At 41.9% G+C, this 20,422-nt stretch overlaps 2 protein-coding genes across 4 annotated transcripts in view; both read right to left on the bottom strand.

Annotated features, from left to right (window-relative positions):
- The window catches only part of LOC309383865 (NACHT, LRR and PYD domains-containing protein 12-like), a 259,601-nt gene that overhangs the window by 54,316 nt on the left and 184,863 nt on the right, over positions 1-20,422 (bottom strand). The gene's annotated exons all lie outside the window — the stretch shown is intronic.
- The window catches only part of LOC309383869 (caspase a-like), a 42,436-nt gene that overhangs the window by 9,883 nt on the left and 12,131 nt on the right, over positions 1-20,422 (bottom strand). Inside the window, exons 3-4 of one of the 2 annotated variants that reach the window (XM_081936843.1) lie at positions 19,968-20,006; positions 5,646-5,668 (exon numbers count right to left, since the gene is read on the bottom strand). In XM_081936843.1, the coding sequence (XP_081792969.1) occupies positions 5,661-5,668; positions 19,968-20,006 (47 nt within the window). In that variant the 3' untranslated portion in view covers positions 5,646-5,660. Of the gene's footprint in view, positions 1-5,645; positions 5,669-19,967; positions 20,007-20,422 lie in introns of those variants that run through there. The other variant, XM_081936842.1, reaches the window with a different exon arrangement.

Here is a 20,422-nt window from a genome sequence, read left to right as displayed (position 1 = left end):
TTAGTTGTAAGGCCAAATGACTGCAGGGATGTTGCAGCATCCATAACTTCAGAACTGAATTGTAAATAACTTTTGGGGGTCCATCTTAACTACAAACAACCTATCATAAATCAAGAACTTCTTGTATGTCTAGAGCAGTGATGGTGAACCTTTTTCGCCTCGGGTGCCAAAAGCACGAGCATGCGTGCTATCGCACGTGGTCGCATGCCCACTATTGTGCATGCTCAGGTGCCCACCCCATACCTAATCCCTCCCATGCCATGCCTCCTCCACATGCACACGTGACCTTGGAAGAATTGAAGCCAGAACAGGCCTTTCAAGGTAAGCCAGATCTCGCCTTAGTTTGTTCTAAGACCGAGGTTCCAGAAGGAGAGCTAGGTGTTTTTTGGGGGGGGAGGGTCCACTACCTCAGAATGCTTGAGCCAATTAGACCTATCAGCCTGGAAATGCCCTGAAAGAGGTCAGATGAACAAGGTGACTATTTCTATCTGAAACTCACAAGTTTTCAATGCTGAAGAGGGCCTGCAGTGTTAGGCTTCTAGAGGAAATGGCTTGCTGGTTCTTCTGGGGGGGGGGGGTGCTTATCTTTTGAAAGCGGAACATTTGGCATCTGGGAAAGCAGAAAGGCTAACGGGAACCAGAGGATGGGGACGCCTCCAGCGCAGCCCATGCCAAGCTGCAGCTCTCCACAGCGACTTACATCTCCAAGAGGGCCATAGCTGTGCTGAGGTGACGCGCAACTTCCGTTTTGTGGGTTGGGGCATTTTTCACCCTCTGGAGATTTCAGGAGGCTTTCTTAAAGCCTCCAGAGGCTGAAAAACTGCCCAAAATGAATGCCAAAATGAGCTGGCACGTGCTGGAGCTCTCATAGGGCAACACCTTGCATGCCCCAAGAAATGGCTCCATGTGCCACCTGTGGCACGCGTGTCATAGATTCACCATCACGGGTCTAGAGCATCTGTTGAAAGAATTAAGATTTGAAGTGGCATCCTGGATACAAAGAAATGAGGAATCTCTAAGTGCAACAACACCCTGTATTAAGCAGAGTCTGAGCAGAACATGAGCTCAGCCCTGTGGCTAAAGCAGAAGAGTCTGAAACCTGGAAAAAGAGCTTTTCAGCCAGTTTCATTTCCAACAAGCAGCTACAAAGTACAGTGTGGACATTATTCTTGCTTCCTTCTATTGGAGAGAGAAAAAAACCTACACTGAAGCCAATCTTCATAAGAATGAAATAATTAAAAGAACCGGGAAACCATAAAGCTGTAAAGGAGAAGCCTTAAATGTTAATGTTGCAGCTTTTTTCAGTATAACAATTTTCTCAACTAGACTAGAAAATGAGCCTTTTATCAATTCAGTGCTGAAGAAAATATTCTCCCAGGAATTGTCTCCAAGTCACACCACTGGGAGGAATTCCTTTCCTTTCTCAATCTACTCTTATTTGAAATGAAACATGAGATAGGGTTTGAATTAAAATCTCAGATAAAACTATATAGTCAATCATTTTTTTAAAAAAATGACTAATTTCAAAATGACCTTGTTTTAAGGGAGGAGGTTAGGAAATTTCCAATTATTACAGAAGCACCTTTTTATGTTTTCTTCCATGTAAGATGGAATGTTTCACATGCAACGAAACTTTCAAATAGAAATTTGAGAGTGTTGAATTAGCTATTTTTAATTAAAGGGAGAAATACCCTGAGCTTTGCTATGCCCCACTGGATTTCCAATCTCTTTAAAGACTGTCAGGAGTGGGCTCTGCATAAAATAATCAAGTTTTTAATTTGTTTATTTAAAATTGCTACCGCCTCTAGCTCTCAATAGCAATTGCCTCTCTGATCTTGATATGAGATGAACACTTCCTGGTGATATCATTATCAGGCTTTATAAGTTTCAGCAGGATTGATTGGTATTGGCCTCACAAAAGGGAAAAAAAGTCATCCTCCCATCCCACCTAGCCTATCTCTTCATTCAATTAGAATAGAGCTGGAAGGAACCGTGAAGGTCTTCTAGTCCAGCCCCCTGCTCAACCAGGAGAACCTATACCATTTCAGACAAGTGGCTGCCCAGTCCCTTCTTAAAAACCTCCAGTGATGAAACACCCACAATTTCTGAAGGCAAGATATTGCACTGGTTAAGTGTTCTCACTGTTAGGAAGTTTCTTCTTAATTACAGGTTGCTTCTCTCCTTGATTAGTTTCCATCCATTGTTTCTGGATGTGGCAGCCCCTCAAATATTGGAATATTGCTTCACTTCACAGATCATACTTATCTTCACTTCTAAGGACTGAAAGCCATCTTTAACTTAGCTGCCCAAACACACATGCATACTCCCAAGTGACATTTTTCTGGTCTATTATTATATTTGAGACAGTAAGTTATAGAAAAGTGGTGTCAGGATCATAAACTAAAGGAAATATTCAACAGACTTTCAAAATACTTACTTATTTTCTGGAAAATCAAAACTGTAAACACAGAGTTCCTTTAAATTCTGGCAGTGTTGTACACAGTAGCTGAAGATCATCAATTCCATTTCAGAATTGCAGTTATCATCTATTTTAGTGATACCACATAGTGCATTTTTTATAAAATTGTCATCTTGTGTCTCATATAAGTAACAAAACATTTCTTTTTGCAATTGGGAATAATAACTCATATTTTCAAAACTATTTTTCACCCAGTCTAACATGAATTCTTTATTCTTAGGAGAAATTTCCCAACCAAATTCTTTTTTCAACTCCCTCATTCTTTCTTCTTCATTTAAAAAACCAAAGAGGAAGCGAAATCCTACTGCAAAATCAGTCCTAAAAGATTTGTGTGTTTCTAATAATGTCTGCAAATTTTTATTCAGATTTTGAAGATGCTGCTCATCTCCTTCTTCTAGGACATAAAACACAGCAGCAAAAAACTCCTGGAAGCTTAAATGAATGAAGCTGTAGGTTTGAATACAATCAATGTCCTTTTTGAAGATGCTCTCATTCAGAAAAAGGGGGAGGGAGTTTCCCTGATCTAAAATGTGCTTCTTGACTTCTTCCTCCATAAATAGTATTTGCCGTTTCCAGATTCCTTCTTCAGCCAAAGAGCATAAGCCTTTCACATTGGTTTGGACAATCTGTTTGGATTCTTTATGGTGATACTTTAACAAACTGGAGAGATACAGCATATAGATTGCAGTGAGAGTGTATGGTGTCTTCTGAAGATCTTTGCCTCTCTCCATCTCCTGTTTCATCACTGTGCAGATTATCCAGCTCACAAGGGGAATGACACACATGGTGAAAAGTGTATCATTTTGTTTAACTAATCTGAGAACTTGAGTTGCTTGGTCTTTATTTCCAAAAAAATTGTAGAAATATTCTTCTCTTTCCTTTGTAGAAAATCCCAGTATCTCAAAATAACCTGGGTGCTCTAAACATTGATGGAGTTTCTTCAAAGCAGTTGGTCTTGTTGTGATTATAAGAGAGGATTTAGGAAGAAGCTTTTTTTGAAATAAACTGCTCAAAAGAATTCTCACTGATTCCTTCTTCCAGGGATCAATGCAAAAGTAGTTTTCAGGCTGATCAAAGGAATACTTTAATTCATCAAACCCATCAATTATGAATAGAAGCTTTTCTTCATTCTTCAGTATATTTTGAATGACATTTTTCAATTTGTGCTCCTTGAGCCACCCTTCTGAAATTATCTTTGCAATGCTATTCTTCTCTGCCTCTGCATGGAGATTCATCTTTCTACAGCAAATATAGAAAACATAATTAAATTTGTCCTGGTAAAGTTGTTGAGAAGCCCAATCAAACATGATTTTTTTGGCCGCTATGGTTTTTCCGATTCCTGCAGCTCCTTGTAGTACAACAACTTGTGGAATTAATCCATGTTTATCAGGGTTAAATAATGTTTCAATGCTGGTTGAAGACTCACAATGTTTCCTTCCCATAGCCAGAATTTCATGTTCTTTCTCCTCTTTAGATGGGTGATAATCTAGGATCATTAGCTTTGAGTATCTCTGATTCAAGAGCACATATTCACCAGGAACAGCATTAGGATCTTTCATTGTTTCGAATTTGTTTTTAATGTAGTTTCTGTATTCTAAAGAAAGAATGAATAAAATTAGAATTGTGAAAAATAAGGCTTGAACAAGACACTTAATTAAGTGTTTTGTTTGTGTATCTTTCTCCTTGAAGCCATCCCCATCCACCCTCTGGATTAATGTGTTGAAGGAAGTTGTAGGATTCTTTGTTAGTTGGTTTGTCAGAATTGGTGTGAATAGGCAAATACTTGTTAGTCAGTACATTAAATATTTATCATTTTTAAACTCTTTTTATTCCACACAACATTTCTCAAATAAATGCATCAAATACTAACAGGTTATATAAGGTTCTTTCTTTGGATTTTGATAGATGGGTATTTTTAAATATTGCCTCCCCCCCCCCCCTATAGTAAATATTCTCAGAATGGATGTAATTCCCAAGATACTTCATATTTAGGGTGGATTGTTTTTTATTCACAAAGAGAAAAACACACATACACATGATGATGGATTTTCCACAATAATATATGTTCTTCAGTAAATTTCTATGGGGTGCTTCAATTCAAACTGTCTATTTCTATATCTCCTTTTCAACATACCTTTAAAAAGATGCAGTTTTTATTAAAATATGAGGTTTCGATTTCCCAAATTCTGAATTATGCAAATATGCATATGTACTGATGATACCAAATTTGGAACAATTTCATTCAGCATAAATTCTCTCTCCTAAGGGGTGTGTGTGTGTGTGTGTGTGTGTGTGTGTGTGTGTGTTACACATACATACATACATACATACATACATACATACATACATACATACATACATTTTTATATATATAATGTGTGTGTGTGTGTGTGTATACCTCGCCGAAATGTTGCCAAGGCAATCTCAATCTTACACGGGAAAAGACCAAATACTACAAGAACAGCATACCTACACCCGTTAAAATCTACAAAAAGAAATATCTTACCTCTACGGGGAGGAAACCTTCCTGCTCACCAGATCCCATGAGAAACTTGAAGTCCGAAGAGCCACCATCTTATGCGACCTCACATTCCTACACAACTACTGAGATAAAAGCCTGATCCCCACATGCTTCCAACTAAAATTCCATTCTAAAACCTCAGCCACTGAAAGGATCCTGAAAAGAACTGAATTAGCCCTAATCAGAAATGAACTCCACAGGAAAAGATTCCTATTAGACGAAACCAACAGGGACCTACTCACTCTTCACCTCAAACTCAGCAACAAAATCCACCAGCACTCTGGGACAAATCCAAACAACTAGCCCTCTGGACAGCCGAAACAGAAACCTCCTACAAGACAGACAAACACACTAACAAACTCCACAGACTAGAAAAACAACAGAAGCCCAACCCCTCTCCACAGCAACTCATGAAACAAACAGTACACAACATATCAGACAGAACCCTCACCACAGCTGAAAACAATGTCCTTTCCAGAGGATTTAACTTTGCAGTCGCCCCTAAATGCATCCCCACTGAAGACATCATATGCGGAATTGAAGCTACACTCACCAAAATTAACCCAGATGAAGCCAATAAAATTAGACTTGTAGTCACCAACATCCTTTGCTCCAGTAATCCACCCAGAAGCAATTTACAGGAAGAAGAAGAAATAGCACTTACCAACCTAAAGAAAGACAACAACATAATCATTCTCCCAGCAGACAAAAGTAACGCCACAGTGGTGATGAACATGCCTGACTACCAAACCAAGCTATCCAACCTACCCCAAGACCCCGCTTACAAACCTCTAAACACAGACCCCACCACCTACCTGGAAAAAAACACCAAATCCAAAATAAAAACCTCTCCCATCAGTGAAGAGATCCAGCAAAGAATCATCCCCAGAGAGAAATCTTCCAGATGCCGCAAACTCTATGGCCTCCCCAAGATACACAAAGAAGGAACACCACTCAGACCCATAGTCAGCTCCATAGGTTCACCTCTAAATAATCTTGCCAAATTCCTCGCCAAAGAACTCCAACCCTACGCAGAATCCATCACCTCACACGTACAAAACTCACTCCACTTCATAGAAACAATAAAGAAACAAAACCTACAACCCAGCGACCTACTCATGAGTTTCAATGTCATATCCCTCTTCACCCAAGTGCCTATAAAAGAAGCCTTGACAGCTATCCAGAACAAACACAACCCCCCTAAACACATCCTGGACCTGACCAGCCACTGCCTAATCAACACATACTTCATCCATAATGGACAAAGATGCAGACAGATAGAAGGAGCATCCATGAGATCACCCCTCTCATCCATCATTGCAAACTTATACATGGAATATTTTGAAACTAATGCCTTAGATAAATCTGAACACAAACTCAAACTCTGGCTTAGATATGTTGATGACACTTTCGTGATTTGGCCATATGGGAAAGAAAAACTGGACAACTTCCAAACACATCTCAACAGCCTACACCCCAAAATACAATTCACTATGGAAAATAGAAGCAAACAACCAACTTCCCTTTCTGGACATCGTAATCTACAAAAAACCCAATGGCTCCCTACGAAACACCATCTACCAGAAAAAAAACACACCAACTGCTACTTAAACGGACAATCCCATCACCACCCTGCGCAGATCAACTCTGTAGCCAAGACCCTCATCTCCAGAACCAAACGCCTAGCTGACAAAGACCACCTGAAAACTGAATTATACACTCTCACAAATATATTAATCTCCAACAGATTCCAAAGAAAAACAATTACTAACCTAATCCAAAGGGAGACTCCCCCCCAAAAACGAGACATAGAACAGGACAACAGCATCACCCTCCTCCCTTACATCAAAGGCACCACAGATAAAATCAGCAAAATTCTCCACAAACACAATATCAAGACAGCCTTCAACACTGACCAAAAAATAGCCAACATCTTAAGAAACCCCAAAGACAAAATCCAGCTAGAAAACCAAGAAGTCTACGAAATACCATGGAAAATCTGCCCTGCAACATACATAGGACAAACGAACAGGAGAATAAATGCACACATCGCAGAACACAAGAACACAGTAAGAAAAAAAAGAAAAAACTTCCTCCCTTTTCCAGCACCTTAAAGCTACAGGACATGAAATTAATTTTGAAGGAACCAGGTTAATCTCTAAAACAGAACACTTCAACAAGAGAATAATTATGGAAGCTATTGAAATAGAGAAACACCCCCACAACATGAATAAACGTGATGATACCTCCTGCCTACCAGACATCTTGAAACCAGCCCTAGTCAACAAACGAGCCCCACCTACCCCCCAGGCTGTTACAACACGAAACAACAACGGACACACAGCCAGCATCAATCAGCACCAATCTACCAATCATGATACAACCACACAACCAACCATATACATACATACATACATACATACATATATAGATACATACATACATACATACATATATAACATTTTAGTTACTTAGATTGACACTGCTCTTCTACTACACATGCCCAAGATGGTGTCCTGTCATGTTCGGGGAGATGGTTGTCCTTCTTGGGGCTTGCAGGGGTACCCTATTCCATCGTTGGTTCCAGGTCCAGCTATGAGAACTTCCTGGGACCTCGGAGATACCCTTGAGCTGCGATGTCCTGCCTTATAGCCGGAACATCGTAAGTGAAATGGGGTGGTTAGCAGTGAAAGGAGAATGGAGAGCATCAGGGGCTGCCAGTGTGCGTGTGGTCAGCAGCTGCGGCAGGACGCCTGGCCTGGGGTCTCTACAGCTGCTGCTCCCCACGCCATGGTGTTATCCCGGTTGCTCCCCCCCTCCTCCTTGCTTATGAACATGATAAATTAGATCAGCGGGGAGGGGCTGAGGCAGCTGGCATGGATGCTAACGCCAGCGGAGGATGGCTTCGGGAGTTGGCGTGGGCGCGGTTGGAGTGGGGGGGCTTCGTTGTGCCCCCCCGGTGTTACCACCGTTGCCTGGGCCACCGTACTGTGCCATTTGGCCATTTGCCCCCCCTCCTGTGATATTATGGATTGGGTCAACGGAGTGCGGCCCTGGCGATGGATGTGAGTGCAGCTGGCGTGGGCGGAGCTTAGCTGTTGGAGTCGGAGTTGGAGCAGCCGCCGATGCTGCCGCTATCCTTGTTGCCGCCATCACTGGCCGCTTCACCACCTTGCAAGCTAGCATCTGCTGCGATTTTGGGAATCTGGCCGTTACCCTTACATATTGTCCCCAACACCGACTATTTTTATGATGGACATAAGCTTCCTGCTACCCCCTTGAACACTGCCGGCTGCCCCCCCCCCATGGACATGTCGTCTCCTCATTCCATCTCCCCATGATGTCATCCCGTTTGGTTGATGCCACACTCTCCTCTATGCTATACTGTGACAGACCTTTATTCCCTCCGGGAACTCCCCCTTTCCTGGAGATGGCCTTCTGACCTATCAAGACGCTTCCTTAATGATGGATCGTGGAATCCCTATAGGTGGCATGCAAAGAAGAGACTTCTTAAGGGTTTTTTACAGGGCTTTTAAACCAAATTTTGAGGGGGGGGTGAGGGTTGATTTGGATGGCTCAGACAGGCTTGGGGGGGAGTCAGCCAGGGCACAGGCCAGAGCTAACTAATGGGCGCGGGTTTGAAGGGCTAGGAAGGGTTGAGATTCCAGGAGAGACATTAAGCCATTCCATTGGGGGGTTCACCATCTCTACTGTTTGTGGGAGAGGCAGATATGGGGGGGACGGCCAAATGATGTTCGGAGGACGTGGGTTTGCTGTTTAAGAGTGATCGCGCGTTCCGACCCTCATTGCCCTTCTCGCACTCCCGGGTGCTCGGCATTACAGACCCTGGTCTCCGGCTGGTGTCACTTAACGCCAGGTCCGTGGTACATAAGGCTGCCCTCATTTACAACCTCATACAAGAGGGTAGAGTGGACCTGGCGTGCATTACGGAGACCTGGTTGGGCCATGAGGGGGGTGTGCCCCTTAGCGAACTATGCCCAACAGGCTTCTGGGCATTTCACCAGCCGAGAGCCCAGGCCAGGGGCGGGGGGTGGCGGTGGTTATTAGGGAAAGTCTCAGACCTCAGGAGGTCACTGTGCCTCAGATATGCAGGTGTGAGTCCCTCTTTGTGAAGTGGGGGCTTGGAGCTCAGGTGGGCCTTTTTGTTATGTACCTGTCTCCCTGCTACGTTTCATCGGCCCTGCCGGAGCTGCTGCATATGTTAGCTGGATTGGCGGTTGATTTCCCCAGGCTCATGGTCCTCCGGGATTTCAATCTGCTCAGCAGTTCATGGCTTCCATGACAGCTATGGACCTAACTCAGTTAATTCAAGACCCCACCCATAATTGGGGACACACGCTCGACCTGATATTTGTCTCTGGGCAGTGGATGAATGATCTAGATTTAGGGGATATTTCTATTCAACCCTTGTCATGGTCTGATCTTTTCCTCATCAGGCTTGACTTCCATACCGCTACCCCTCACCGCAGGGAGGCAGAACCGACTAGATGGTTCTGCCCCAGGCACCTGATGGACCCCGAAAGGTTCCTGATGGAGCTTGGGACTTTTCCTGAATCCCTTGCTCACAACTCGACCAAAGGAAGCCTGGGATAGGGCGGCTGCTAGGGCCTTGGATCATGTTGTGCCTTTGCGGCCTCTGACCCAGTGTCGATCCCGGGTGGCTCCCTGGTTTACCGAGGAGCTCCGGGAGATGAAACGCCAGAAAAGATGCCTAGAGAGTGGCTGGAGGGCCAGCCGGTCCGAATCTGATCGAACACTAGTAAGAATTCATATTAAAATCCTACTTAGTGGTGATGGAAGCGGCAAAACAGCAACATTTTTCCGCTCTTATTGCGTCCGCAGATAACCGCCCAGCCGCCCTGTTTAGGGTGACCCGCTCCTTACTTAATCAAGGAACTGGGGAAGACCCCTTGCAGGGTAGGGCTGAAGAATTTGTTCAGTATCTGCAGGATAAAATCGCTCAGATCCGGACAGGCTTGGACTCTGAATGGGTAGATTCGGGCGAGCCGACGGGGATGAATCTTGAGGAGACAATCTGGGATGAGTTTGACCCTGTGACCCCCGAAGGCATGGGCAGGATTATGGGGAGACTCAGTGCTGCCACTTGTGTGCTGGACCCGTGTCCCTCTTGGTTAGTTTCGGCTTCCCGGGAGGTGACACGAGGCTGGCTCCAGGCGATCATCAATGCTTCATTGAGAGAGGGGTTCTTTCCCACCGCCTTGAGGGAGGCGGTGGTGAGGCCCCTCCTTAAGAAGCCTTCCCTGGACCCAGCTTCTTTAGCCAACTATCGTCCGGTCTCCAACCTTTGCTTTGTAGCAAAGGTTGTCGAGAGTGTGGTAGCACGTCAGCTTCCCCAGTACCTGGATGAAGCTGTCTACCTGGATCCGTTTCAGTTGGGTTTCAGGCCCGGGTACAGCACGAAGATGGCATTGGTCGCGTTTGTCGATGATCTCTGGTGGGCCTGGGACAGGGGCTGCTCCTCTGTCCTGGTCCTATTAGACCTCTCAGCAGCTTTCAATACCATTGACCATGGTATCCTACTGCGACGACTCGGGGGGTTTGGGAGTGGGGGGCACCGTTTTACAAAAGTCTTTATGGTCTGAAACAGTCAGGTTTGATGTGGTACTTATGTCTTACTGACAAACTAAATTCAATGGGCTTTATTAAGTCCGAAACTGATGAATACATGTTCACAAAAAGATCTAACAATGCATACGAGATAATTCTTGTTTATGTTGATGATATTGTTTACATTGGTCCAAATAAGAAAATGAGTGAGATTTTTGCCAAAAGTTTGCAGAGATACTTCACACTGAAATCTTTAGGACACATTAGCACTTATTTAGGTGTTCAGATTTAAAAGACACAGAAGGGGTTTAGTCTTTCACAAGAAGAGAAAATTGACCACATTTTGCATCATTGCAACATGAAAGATGCTAACACAACAAAGACACCCATGCAAACAGATTTTCACAACTTAACACATGAACCAAGTCCTGAGTTCGAGGATCAAACACTTTATCGTTCAGTCATTGGGTCACTGTTATACATTAGTAGTTGGACCAGACCCGACATTGCACTTAGTGTTAATCTTTTATCACGACACATAGGTAAGGCAACACAATTTCATTGGACATGCATTAAGAAGTTATTGAACTACCTGAAACACACTAAACACATGAAGTTATTGCTAGAACCAACACATACTGATCATGCAAGGTTATGTTGTTATGCAGATTCTAATTGGGCAAGTGATAAGAAATCACGCAAAAACACTTCTGGTTACACGATGTTCCTGAATGGATGTCCTGTTTACTGGCAAGTGAGAAAACAGAGTTTTGTTTCATGTTCATCTACTGAAGCTGAATATGCTTGTGTTTCAGATGCATGTAATTCTCTAACGTGGTTTGATGCTTTCATCACAGATATCTGGACACGTCCGATTTGACCAATCACCGTGATGGAAGATAATGTATCGGTGGTTTATATTTCTGAGTCACATTTTACAGGTTCTAGGTCCAGACACATTGACATTCATTATCAAAACACAAAGCAATTAGTTAAGCAAGGTTTTGTTAAATTGCAATATGTTTCTACACATGATCAGATTGCTGACATGCTCAACAAACCACTTGCAGCAGCTCAACACGAGTATCTGCGAAAGAAGATGTGCCTTAATTGATGATTTGAGGACATCAGCCCAACTAGCAAAAGAAGGGGTGTCACTGCGTTAATTGTTTGCTAGCCGAATTGAATAATTACTGCGCAGGTCATAGGTTCTTATCAGCAATGATTTACTGCGCATGCTTAACACGTTTATAATACATCACACATTCCAGAGACTTCTTTCCTTTTGATCTTTGTTCATCTGCCAAAGAAGGTGGGCGAGAATTGCTTTTGCCAAAATGTAACAATTAGATAGATTTGTTTTATTTCTATTTTCATTTTATTTTCATATTAAAGTTTGTTTTCATTAGAACATGTTCTCGGGTTTTTTTATTTTCGCTTCTTGAAGATATGCTGTTTGGAAAAGCTGTCGATTTCTAGACCTCATTAGCTCAGGGTGAAAAATTTCCCCTGACACTGCTGTACATTTCCAAATATTGTTTATCACTGTTCTCTTGGTAAGACTGAGTGGAGAGATTTATAAAGAATAACAGAGTTTGAAGGGACTTGGAGGTTTTCTAGTCCAACCCCTGTGGAAGTATGAGATAAGACCCTATACTATTATGGACAAATTTCTTCTTAAAAACCTCCAGTGATGGTATACCCACAATTTCTGAAGGCATCCCATTTCTCTAATTGTTCTGTCAAGAAATTTCTCATTCCTAGGTTGGATCTGTTTGATAAGTTTCCATCTCACAGATCCATCTCATAGTTACTTCCAGTTGAGCCAGGCACAACCTATTCTATACATTTTTTCTTGCCTGTGTAAAATCTTACTTTACTCTCCATTAAATTGCATTTTTGGTGAGAAATGATGTTCTACAGTGGTATTCAGTTTACTACAATGATTTTTGCAAACTGCATTAAAGGTTGAAGAATACACCTCTACTTATACTGATAAAGATTATTCTTTTTCAACATTAAAACATACAGTAAATCAAATACTTCCAATCCTACAATTTAAAACACATTAGAAAGGCCATTAGTGGATATTTTACCATTCAGATGATCCATGAGTAAAGACCAAGAAAAGTGCCACTGAGGAGTCTGGAAGTCTAAGAACAATCTGGAAACATCTTCAACCACAAAACCAATAACACAAGTAAGTACTTGAGTGTATATCTTTCATTGCATTATTCTTATGTAAGGTGTAAGTGCATGCAATTAAAGTCTTCCTTTCTGTGTCTCTTCTTTCTGCAGGTTATTGAAGCAAGGTGGTGAAGTAGTGGTGTAGAAGACCAGCAAGGCAGTCATCTTTCCTCTGTAAGTAGCTGTTTTATTGTTTTGTGTGCTGGTTTCATCCTTAATGTAGTGCATGCAAATTGAAGAGTTCATTTCTGTGTCTCTTCTTTGTGCAGGCCATTCATTGGAGCAAGTGTGGTCAGTGATGTAGAAGACTGGCAAGGACAGTCATCTTCCTTCTGTACGTAGTTCTTTTATTCTTTTGTGTGCTGATTTCACCCTTAATGTAGCAGTTCATGCAAATTGAAGAGTTCATTTCTATGTCTCTTCTTTGTGCAGGCCATTCATTGGAGCAAGGTGGTTAGTGATATTGAAGACCGGCAAGGACAGTCATCTTCCTTCTGTAAGTAGCTCTTTTATTGTTTGTGTACTTATTTTAATCTTATTTAAGTAGTAAGTGCACAAAATAATAAATTTCCTTTTTTATATCTTTTTTTTGTAGACCATTCATTGGGGCAAAGAATCCAGTGACATCGACTTCGCTACTCCCACCCAGTGACATGATTGCGAAGCCACTCCCACTAGATCACATGACCGCTGAGCTACTCGCACAAAACAGGCCACAGAATAAGTTCTAAAAAAATTTAAAACCCACCACTGGACCAACCTCTTGCTGTTTGCTGAAATTGCCTACAACAATGCAGTGCACAGTAGCACCAATTTCATTTAATTCCAAGTAGATACAGGACAAGAACTTAAACCCATGCCTGAATTATCAATGAAAAATCCTGTAATTCCATCATTAAAAGAGTTGATTACTCAAGTATAAAATACCTGGCCCGTTGTACAAAAGCCCCTCGCTGGAGCTAGGAATGCTTACAAAGTCCAGGCTGAGTTTAAAAAAGGGTTGAACCTAAGGAATTTAAAGTTGGGGATTGTGTATATTTTTCTACACAATTACTCCAATCTTGCAACCCTCTAAAAATTAGGCCCTGGAAAATTGTGGGAAGTGCATGCTTTCGTATGGAGAATTGCAGGTAATGCTATCACTTTAAACTACTGTATCTTCCAGGGCTTGAATGCCACACTTTCCACTGCTTTTGGCATTGCTCGTTTTCCCACCCCACCACAGTGGTCTGGTGAGGGTAATTGCCTTCCGCATTCTCAGCCATGCACACTTTTTGTCTGGAGGAGGAGGAGCAGGAAGAAGAAAGAGGGAATGCGCCTCCCTCCCCCCCTCCCTCTCTCTCTCACACACACAGACAGTTGATCATATTGTTCTCTCACTCTCTCACCCCACCTCATGCTCTCCACGGCAGCCTGCAGCTGATCTGAAACTTGCAGACCGATCCCTTTGGGAACCTGCCTCCCTCTACCTCCTTCTGCAGTTAGCCTCAATGCGGTCACCAACTCCTGCATGTCTGTGGGATAGCGGAGTACCCAGCTGGTCCTTGTGATGAAAAAAATAAGACCTCCCTCAAAATAAGCCCAAGGGGTTATTTTGGGGCCCAAAAGAAAATAAGACTGGGCTTTATTTTCAGGGAAACACAGTAGCTGATGCAGTCCAATATAGGTGAAAATAATCTTTTCCACCTTGCCACAACTTAAAATTACTTCACTGTTACAGCAAGAAGGGACTGGAGAGAGTCCAAAAGAACTATCTGATATTCAAATGTTTGAAGAACTGATGAGGGGTCAAAATGAATTGAGAAAAGAAATGAAAGAGGTTAAAGAAGAACTCAGAGATGTTAAACATCATATCGCAGAAAATAAACAGAGAATAGTGGTGTTAGAGGAGGGAGCAGCTAGGGTGGGAGAAGAAATTAAAACAATCCGGAAGGGAAATGTAGACTTGGAAAACTTTTTAGCAAAAATAGAATTTGAAAGAATGTCCTTTTTTCTTAGATTCCAGAACCTACCAGAGACAGAAAATGAAGACCTTAAGGTCATAATGAGCACAATCTTAGCAGACTATATTAAGAGAGATAAAAAACAGCTGTGGTGGGACATGGATCTAGTCTATAGGATAAATTCAGCATATGCTAGAAGCCATAATGTTCCAAGGGAGGTACATGTAAAATTTCTCAGGAGGACCACAAGGGATGAGGTGCTTGGGACCCAAAGGGAGTGACCACTGAAGTATAAAGATGAAGAAATCACCATTCTTAAGCAGATTCCAAAAAAGATAAGAGAGAGAAGGAGGAAGTATTCCTTCCTATCAAAGAAATTATATAATAAAGGAATCTGGTTTAGATGGTTATTGCCAGAGGGAATGTTGATCTTCTGGGAGGGAAACAGGATTAGAATTACCGTATTTATCGGCGTATAACACGCACAGGCGTATAACACGCACCTTCATTTTAAGAGGGAAATTTCAGGAAAAAAATTTAAATTTCAAATAAAGAACTTTGAAGCAAAATAAGGGTAGCTCAGAACTTTTTTTTATTAATATTATTACCACTTATAAGGTAAATAATGTAAAAGGACAGTAAAAGCAACTGTTTTAACAAAGAAACTTGGATATTCTGTTTTTACAAAAGTTTACTCAGAAATCGCTATCTGGGAAACCAAGAAACTCTTCATCTTCACTGCTATCTTCAAAATCGCAATGAACACTGCTGCTTTCACTGCTACTATCTTCATAAATCATATATGGTGTATACCAGGGGTGTCCAAACTTTTTTCAAAGAGGGCCAGATTGGATGAAGTGAACATGCTGGAGGGCCGAACATTTTTCCGAACATTCTTTGAACAATTACAATTAAATGCAAATGAATTATTTTATGCCAAGTTAATTGCAAATGGCATACTTTTCATTTCATAACATTAAGATCAATTGACAGCTGAGTTTTCACAATGTATGCATCTTTTGGATCGCGGAGCGCTTCGCCCCAACAGCAGCTGCTTTTCTGTGTGCCTGCCATTTAGATAGATAGCCGGATGTTTTAAACGCCAGGCGCAAAGAAAAGCAGCTGCTGTTGGGGCGAAGCGCTCCGCGATCCTTTTCTGTGAGCCTGGCGTTTAAAACATCCGGCTATCTATCTAAATGGCAGGCACACAGAAAAGCAGCTGCTGTTGGGGCGAAGCGCTCCACGATCCTTTTCTGTGTGCCTGGCGTTTAGATAGATAGCCGGATGTTTTAAATGCCAGGCGCACAGAAAAGGATCGCGGAGCGCTTCGCCCCAAAAGCAGCTGCTTTTCTGTGCACCTGGCGTTTAAAACATCTGGCTATCTATCTAAACGCCAGGCGCACAGAAAAGGATCCCGGAGCACTTCGCCCCAACAGCAGCTGCTTTTCTGTGTGCCTGCCATTTAGATAGATAGCCGGATGTTTTAAACGCCAGGCGTACAGAAAAGCAGCTGCTTTTGGGGATCGCAGAATGCGAACTGGCGAAGCGCGCTCAGGAAGGCGGGGTAATGGGGTCACGTGTGATTGAAGCTGAGGCAGCCTCAGGCTACTGTAAAAACAGCATCGGCGTATAACACGCATACATCATTTGCCCCCTATTTTTCGGGGGGAAAAGTGCGTGTTATACGCCGATAAATACGGTAACACAGTGCTGGAGGCGGAGGCCTTCATTAAGAAACATCTCCCAGAGGACGAACACAGCGAGGGCAGTGGAAGGGACAGTAAGGTGCAAGATAAGAAGGAGGGGGGCTGAGGCTTCTTCTGGGGATAGGGAGGAAGGAGCAATATCGAAAAGGCTCAGATCACAAAAATAAAAGCACTTGAAATAATAGCAATTGGTGATATTCTAGAAAGTGACAAAGGAAAATGAATGAACACATGGTTGACAATATAGAATGAAACCTTGATTTCTGCTCATCTTTTATATTTTGTTTTTAAGATTGTAAAAATTGTGAGTTTTGGATGGATCTCTATCATTAGTGTGGGAACTGCCAAAATTTTCTGTATACCCCTTACCTTTTCCCATATACGTATAAAAACCAATAAAACTTTTTGGAAAAAAATAATAATAATCTTTTCCACCTGAGCAGACAGGAAACCACCCCAATAGCAGAAGAACAAAAGATCAACTTCCAATTGACAAAATGATTTTGGAAAACTGCAAGAAAAAGAAGTCCAATCTGAATATAGTATGGATTGACTACAAAAAGGCATTCGACTCTCTGCCACATGACTGGATAATCAAGTGCCTAGAAATAACAGGAGGCAGTAGAAACACCAGAAGCTTGGTGCAAAGATCAATGGCACAATGGAAGACACAGATGCAGGTGAGAGACTGGGAGAGGTTAATATCAAGAGAGGAATATTTCAAAGAGATTCACTGTCACTACTACTATTTGTCATTGCACTGTTTCCTCTGTCAACAATACTGAATAACTCAGGCCATGGCTAACAAACATCTACTATCCCACCTCCTTTACACTGACAATCTGAAGCTGTATGGAAAAACTCAGTTTAAAATAGAATCAATGCTCAAACTGTCCGCATATACAGCCAAGAAATTGTAATGGAATTTGGATTGGATTTGGATTGAAAATAACATTTCCCTGCAAGCAAGAACCGGTGGGACCATAAAATAGATAAAATCATAGAAAATGATTGTGTGATGATCAATAATAATAATGCTCTTCAATGATATCTATAACCACATCAAGACAAGTATCCACTTTGAAAAGCTTGCTGTCTATACAACAAACCAATGATTATAGTTTAATAACTATGTTAAAGATGAGAGCTATGCCAGAGGTTCAACCATACTGGATAGGTCTCATCAGAGGAGAAACAAAGAGTGTCTCTCCCATAAAAAAATATGGTGAGACGTAAATTTCAGAAAGCCATAGAGGCTCAGATGTTGCCCGGGTTAACAAGGTCTGTGCTAGATGTTGCAGTTTCTGGATATCTGATGAAAATGGGCTACAGGACTCATCCCTACTTCATAATATGGTTGGTAACAAACCTTGTAGAACAGTCATAGGTTAATACGGTGAACAACAGGAGAAGCTGGGTTCAAGAAATGGTGTTAGAAATATCAGTCCCAACTTGCACATACTGGGTCCTATCAGTGAGGAAATCAAGAATCCAATCGCACACAAGAGTATTAAAGACTAGAAGACCCAGTTTGTCTACCAAATGCTGAGGAATGATAGTATTAAATGCTGAATTAAAGAGGACAAACAGCATTTTCCTCTAAATGTGCCAATCTCAGATGGAGAATAGAGGAAACAGCATCCTCTGTGGAGTGATTCATCCGATAAGCAAACCAAAGCGAGTTAAATGCTGAAGGGAAGCCAGATACTATATAATCCTTTAACAGCCTTTCAAAACATTTCATCATGATGGATGTGATCTAATCTAAAAGCAAAATATTGCCTTAACAACAAATCTATATAAAAATGCCCAATATAGATTATTTTTTCAACATAAAATAATAATATTGACTTGTAGATCCCTATTACATTTGTATAGAAAATGAATGAATAAGCATTGCCATTTATGAGATATAACAGGAATAACATCTCATTTAAAAATACCATATTTTCAGAGTATGATACACTTTTCCCCCCTTAGAAGAGGATGAAAATTTGGGTGCATCTTGTACACCAAATGTAGTTCTGCCCACTCACCAGCCCCTACCTTTTGCCCTCTGCCTCCCAACAATTTGCCTCCATGCAGCAAACAGTCGGTTTTGGTTTCAGTTTCAGCTTCAGCTTGAAGCTGAAACTGCTTGATCAGCTTGATTAGCACAAGCAGCTGGTTGTTGGTTGGATTGGCCTCCACACCATCAGCTGTTTCAGGCTGCAGAAATTGCCATTGCCTAATGCTGCCTCCTCATGGCCCATTTTCCACCCATTCCGATCCTTGCCGCCCAGAACAGAAGGAAATGGGGTGCGCAGATGCCAAAAACGGGATGTGTGGAGACTGAAAACGGGGCACGCAGAGGCAGCAATAGGCTATGGCAATCCCTGCAGCTTTAAACAGCTGATTGTTGGGAGGCCGATCCAATTGGCAATCAGCTGCTTGTGCTAATCAGCTTCTAGTCAACTTCTAAAGCGTTGCCATGACTATTATCAGGCTGGCATGGAAGGGGAAATTTCATGCATGCCTTCGGCTGGAGTCGGATCTCATGTCTGCAGCCTAGTTGGAGAATATGAATTATGACGCAGGACAGAAGAGAGGGGATACAGGGGTAAAGTTCAAACGCAATTAAGAGAAAGCAGTTTTGGCTCCACAGGAGTCCATGCCAGAATGTCAATCCTAATAAATGATTGGATTCCTTTTGAACTTTGTCTCAAAGCTCGTAAATTAATTAGGTCGTCTTCTGGGAACTTCACAACTGTGCTGAAACTGAAACACGCTGTTTGCTGCAAGGAAGCAAATTGCTGGGAGGCAGAGGCAGATTTTTTTTCTTGCTTTCTTCTCCAAAAACTAGGTGCGTCTTATACTTTGAAGGGTCTTATACTCCCAAAAATATGCAGCATTTTTGCAAAGTCTTAATATTATTATATTTGAAATAGAGGTTATTATCTGCCTCAGACAGATTTGGATTTTAACTTTTGGTTATATTCTTTTGAACTATTTCATGGAAATTGTGGCTGGACAACAAAAATGGATTCTCTCTGCCATTCTTAGCAGTAGGAGACTTTTTGTTTAAGGAACATTTATGGCCTCGATTAGCCAATGGACAGAAGACTTCAAGTTACTTACAAATTCTGAATAAAGTGTGTACAAACAGAAATTATGAATGGACAATTATAATGTAATACTAGAAACCTCTGCCTTATTGGTTAATCATTTTAGATATTTCCTTATCCAAACAGAAAAAGAGACTGACAAGGGAGAGAGAGAAAAAATACCAATGGGGCCAAACTTTCTGCTGGCTTCCTTTGGGAAGCTGTGAGGAAGTATTGGAAACCTACCTTCCTTCCTTCCTTCCTTCCTTCCTTCCTTCCTTCCTTCCTTCCTTCCTCCCTCCCTCCCCCCTTTTTTTCCATGGTCAGCACCACAAAGCTTCCTGGAGTTTTCCCCATTCACAGTAGTTTGCATAGATGGGGAAGGAGAGGGGAGGAACTGCTCATGCTGAATTAGTTTTAAACATAATTCAATGACCCTTTGAATGATTCCTGTCTTACCTGATAAATCTGGAAGCTGGTGAGCATCAACATCTGCAACTAAAGATGGATTAGAATTAGTGAAATACACATAAAAGGGGTACGTCATAGAGTATTTTTTTAAAAAAATAAGTAAATGCATGGGTTTGTAACTTCTATGAATGAATAGCAATAGCAATATCGCTTAGACGTCTATACTGCTTCACAGTGCTTTATAAGTGTCTTTAAGTGGTTTACAGAGTCAACATATTGCCCCCAGTGGTGGGATTCAGCCAGTTTACACCACTTCAGGAGAACTGGTTGTTAACTTTCTGAGCAGTTTAGTGAACTGATTGCTTGAAGAAATCATTAGGGCAGAGAACCGGTTGTTAAATTATTTGAATCCCACCACTGATTGCCCCCAACAATCTGCGTCCTCATTTTACTGACCTCGGAAGAATGAAAAGCTGAGTCAACCTTGAGTTGGTGAGAATCAA

Source organism: Natrix helvetica, assembly GCF_964273705.1.
Source record: "Natrix helvetica genome assembly, chromosome: 1".
NCBI lineage: Eukaryota > Metazoa > Chordata > Lepidosauria > Squamata > Natricidae > Natrix > Natrix helvetica.
The sequence above is the reverse complement of the archived record's forward strand: the minus strand, read 5'-3'. Positions and strand labels throughout refer to the sequence as shown.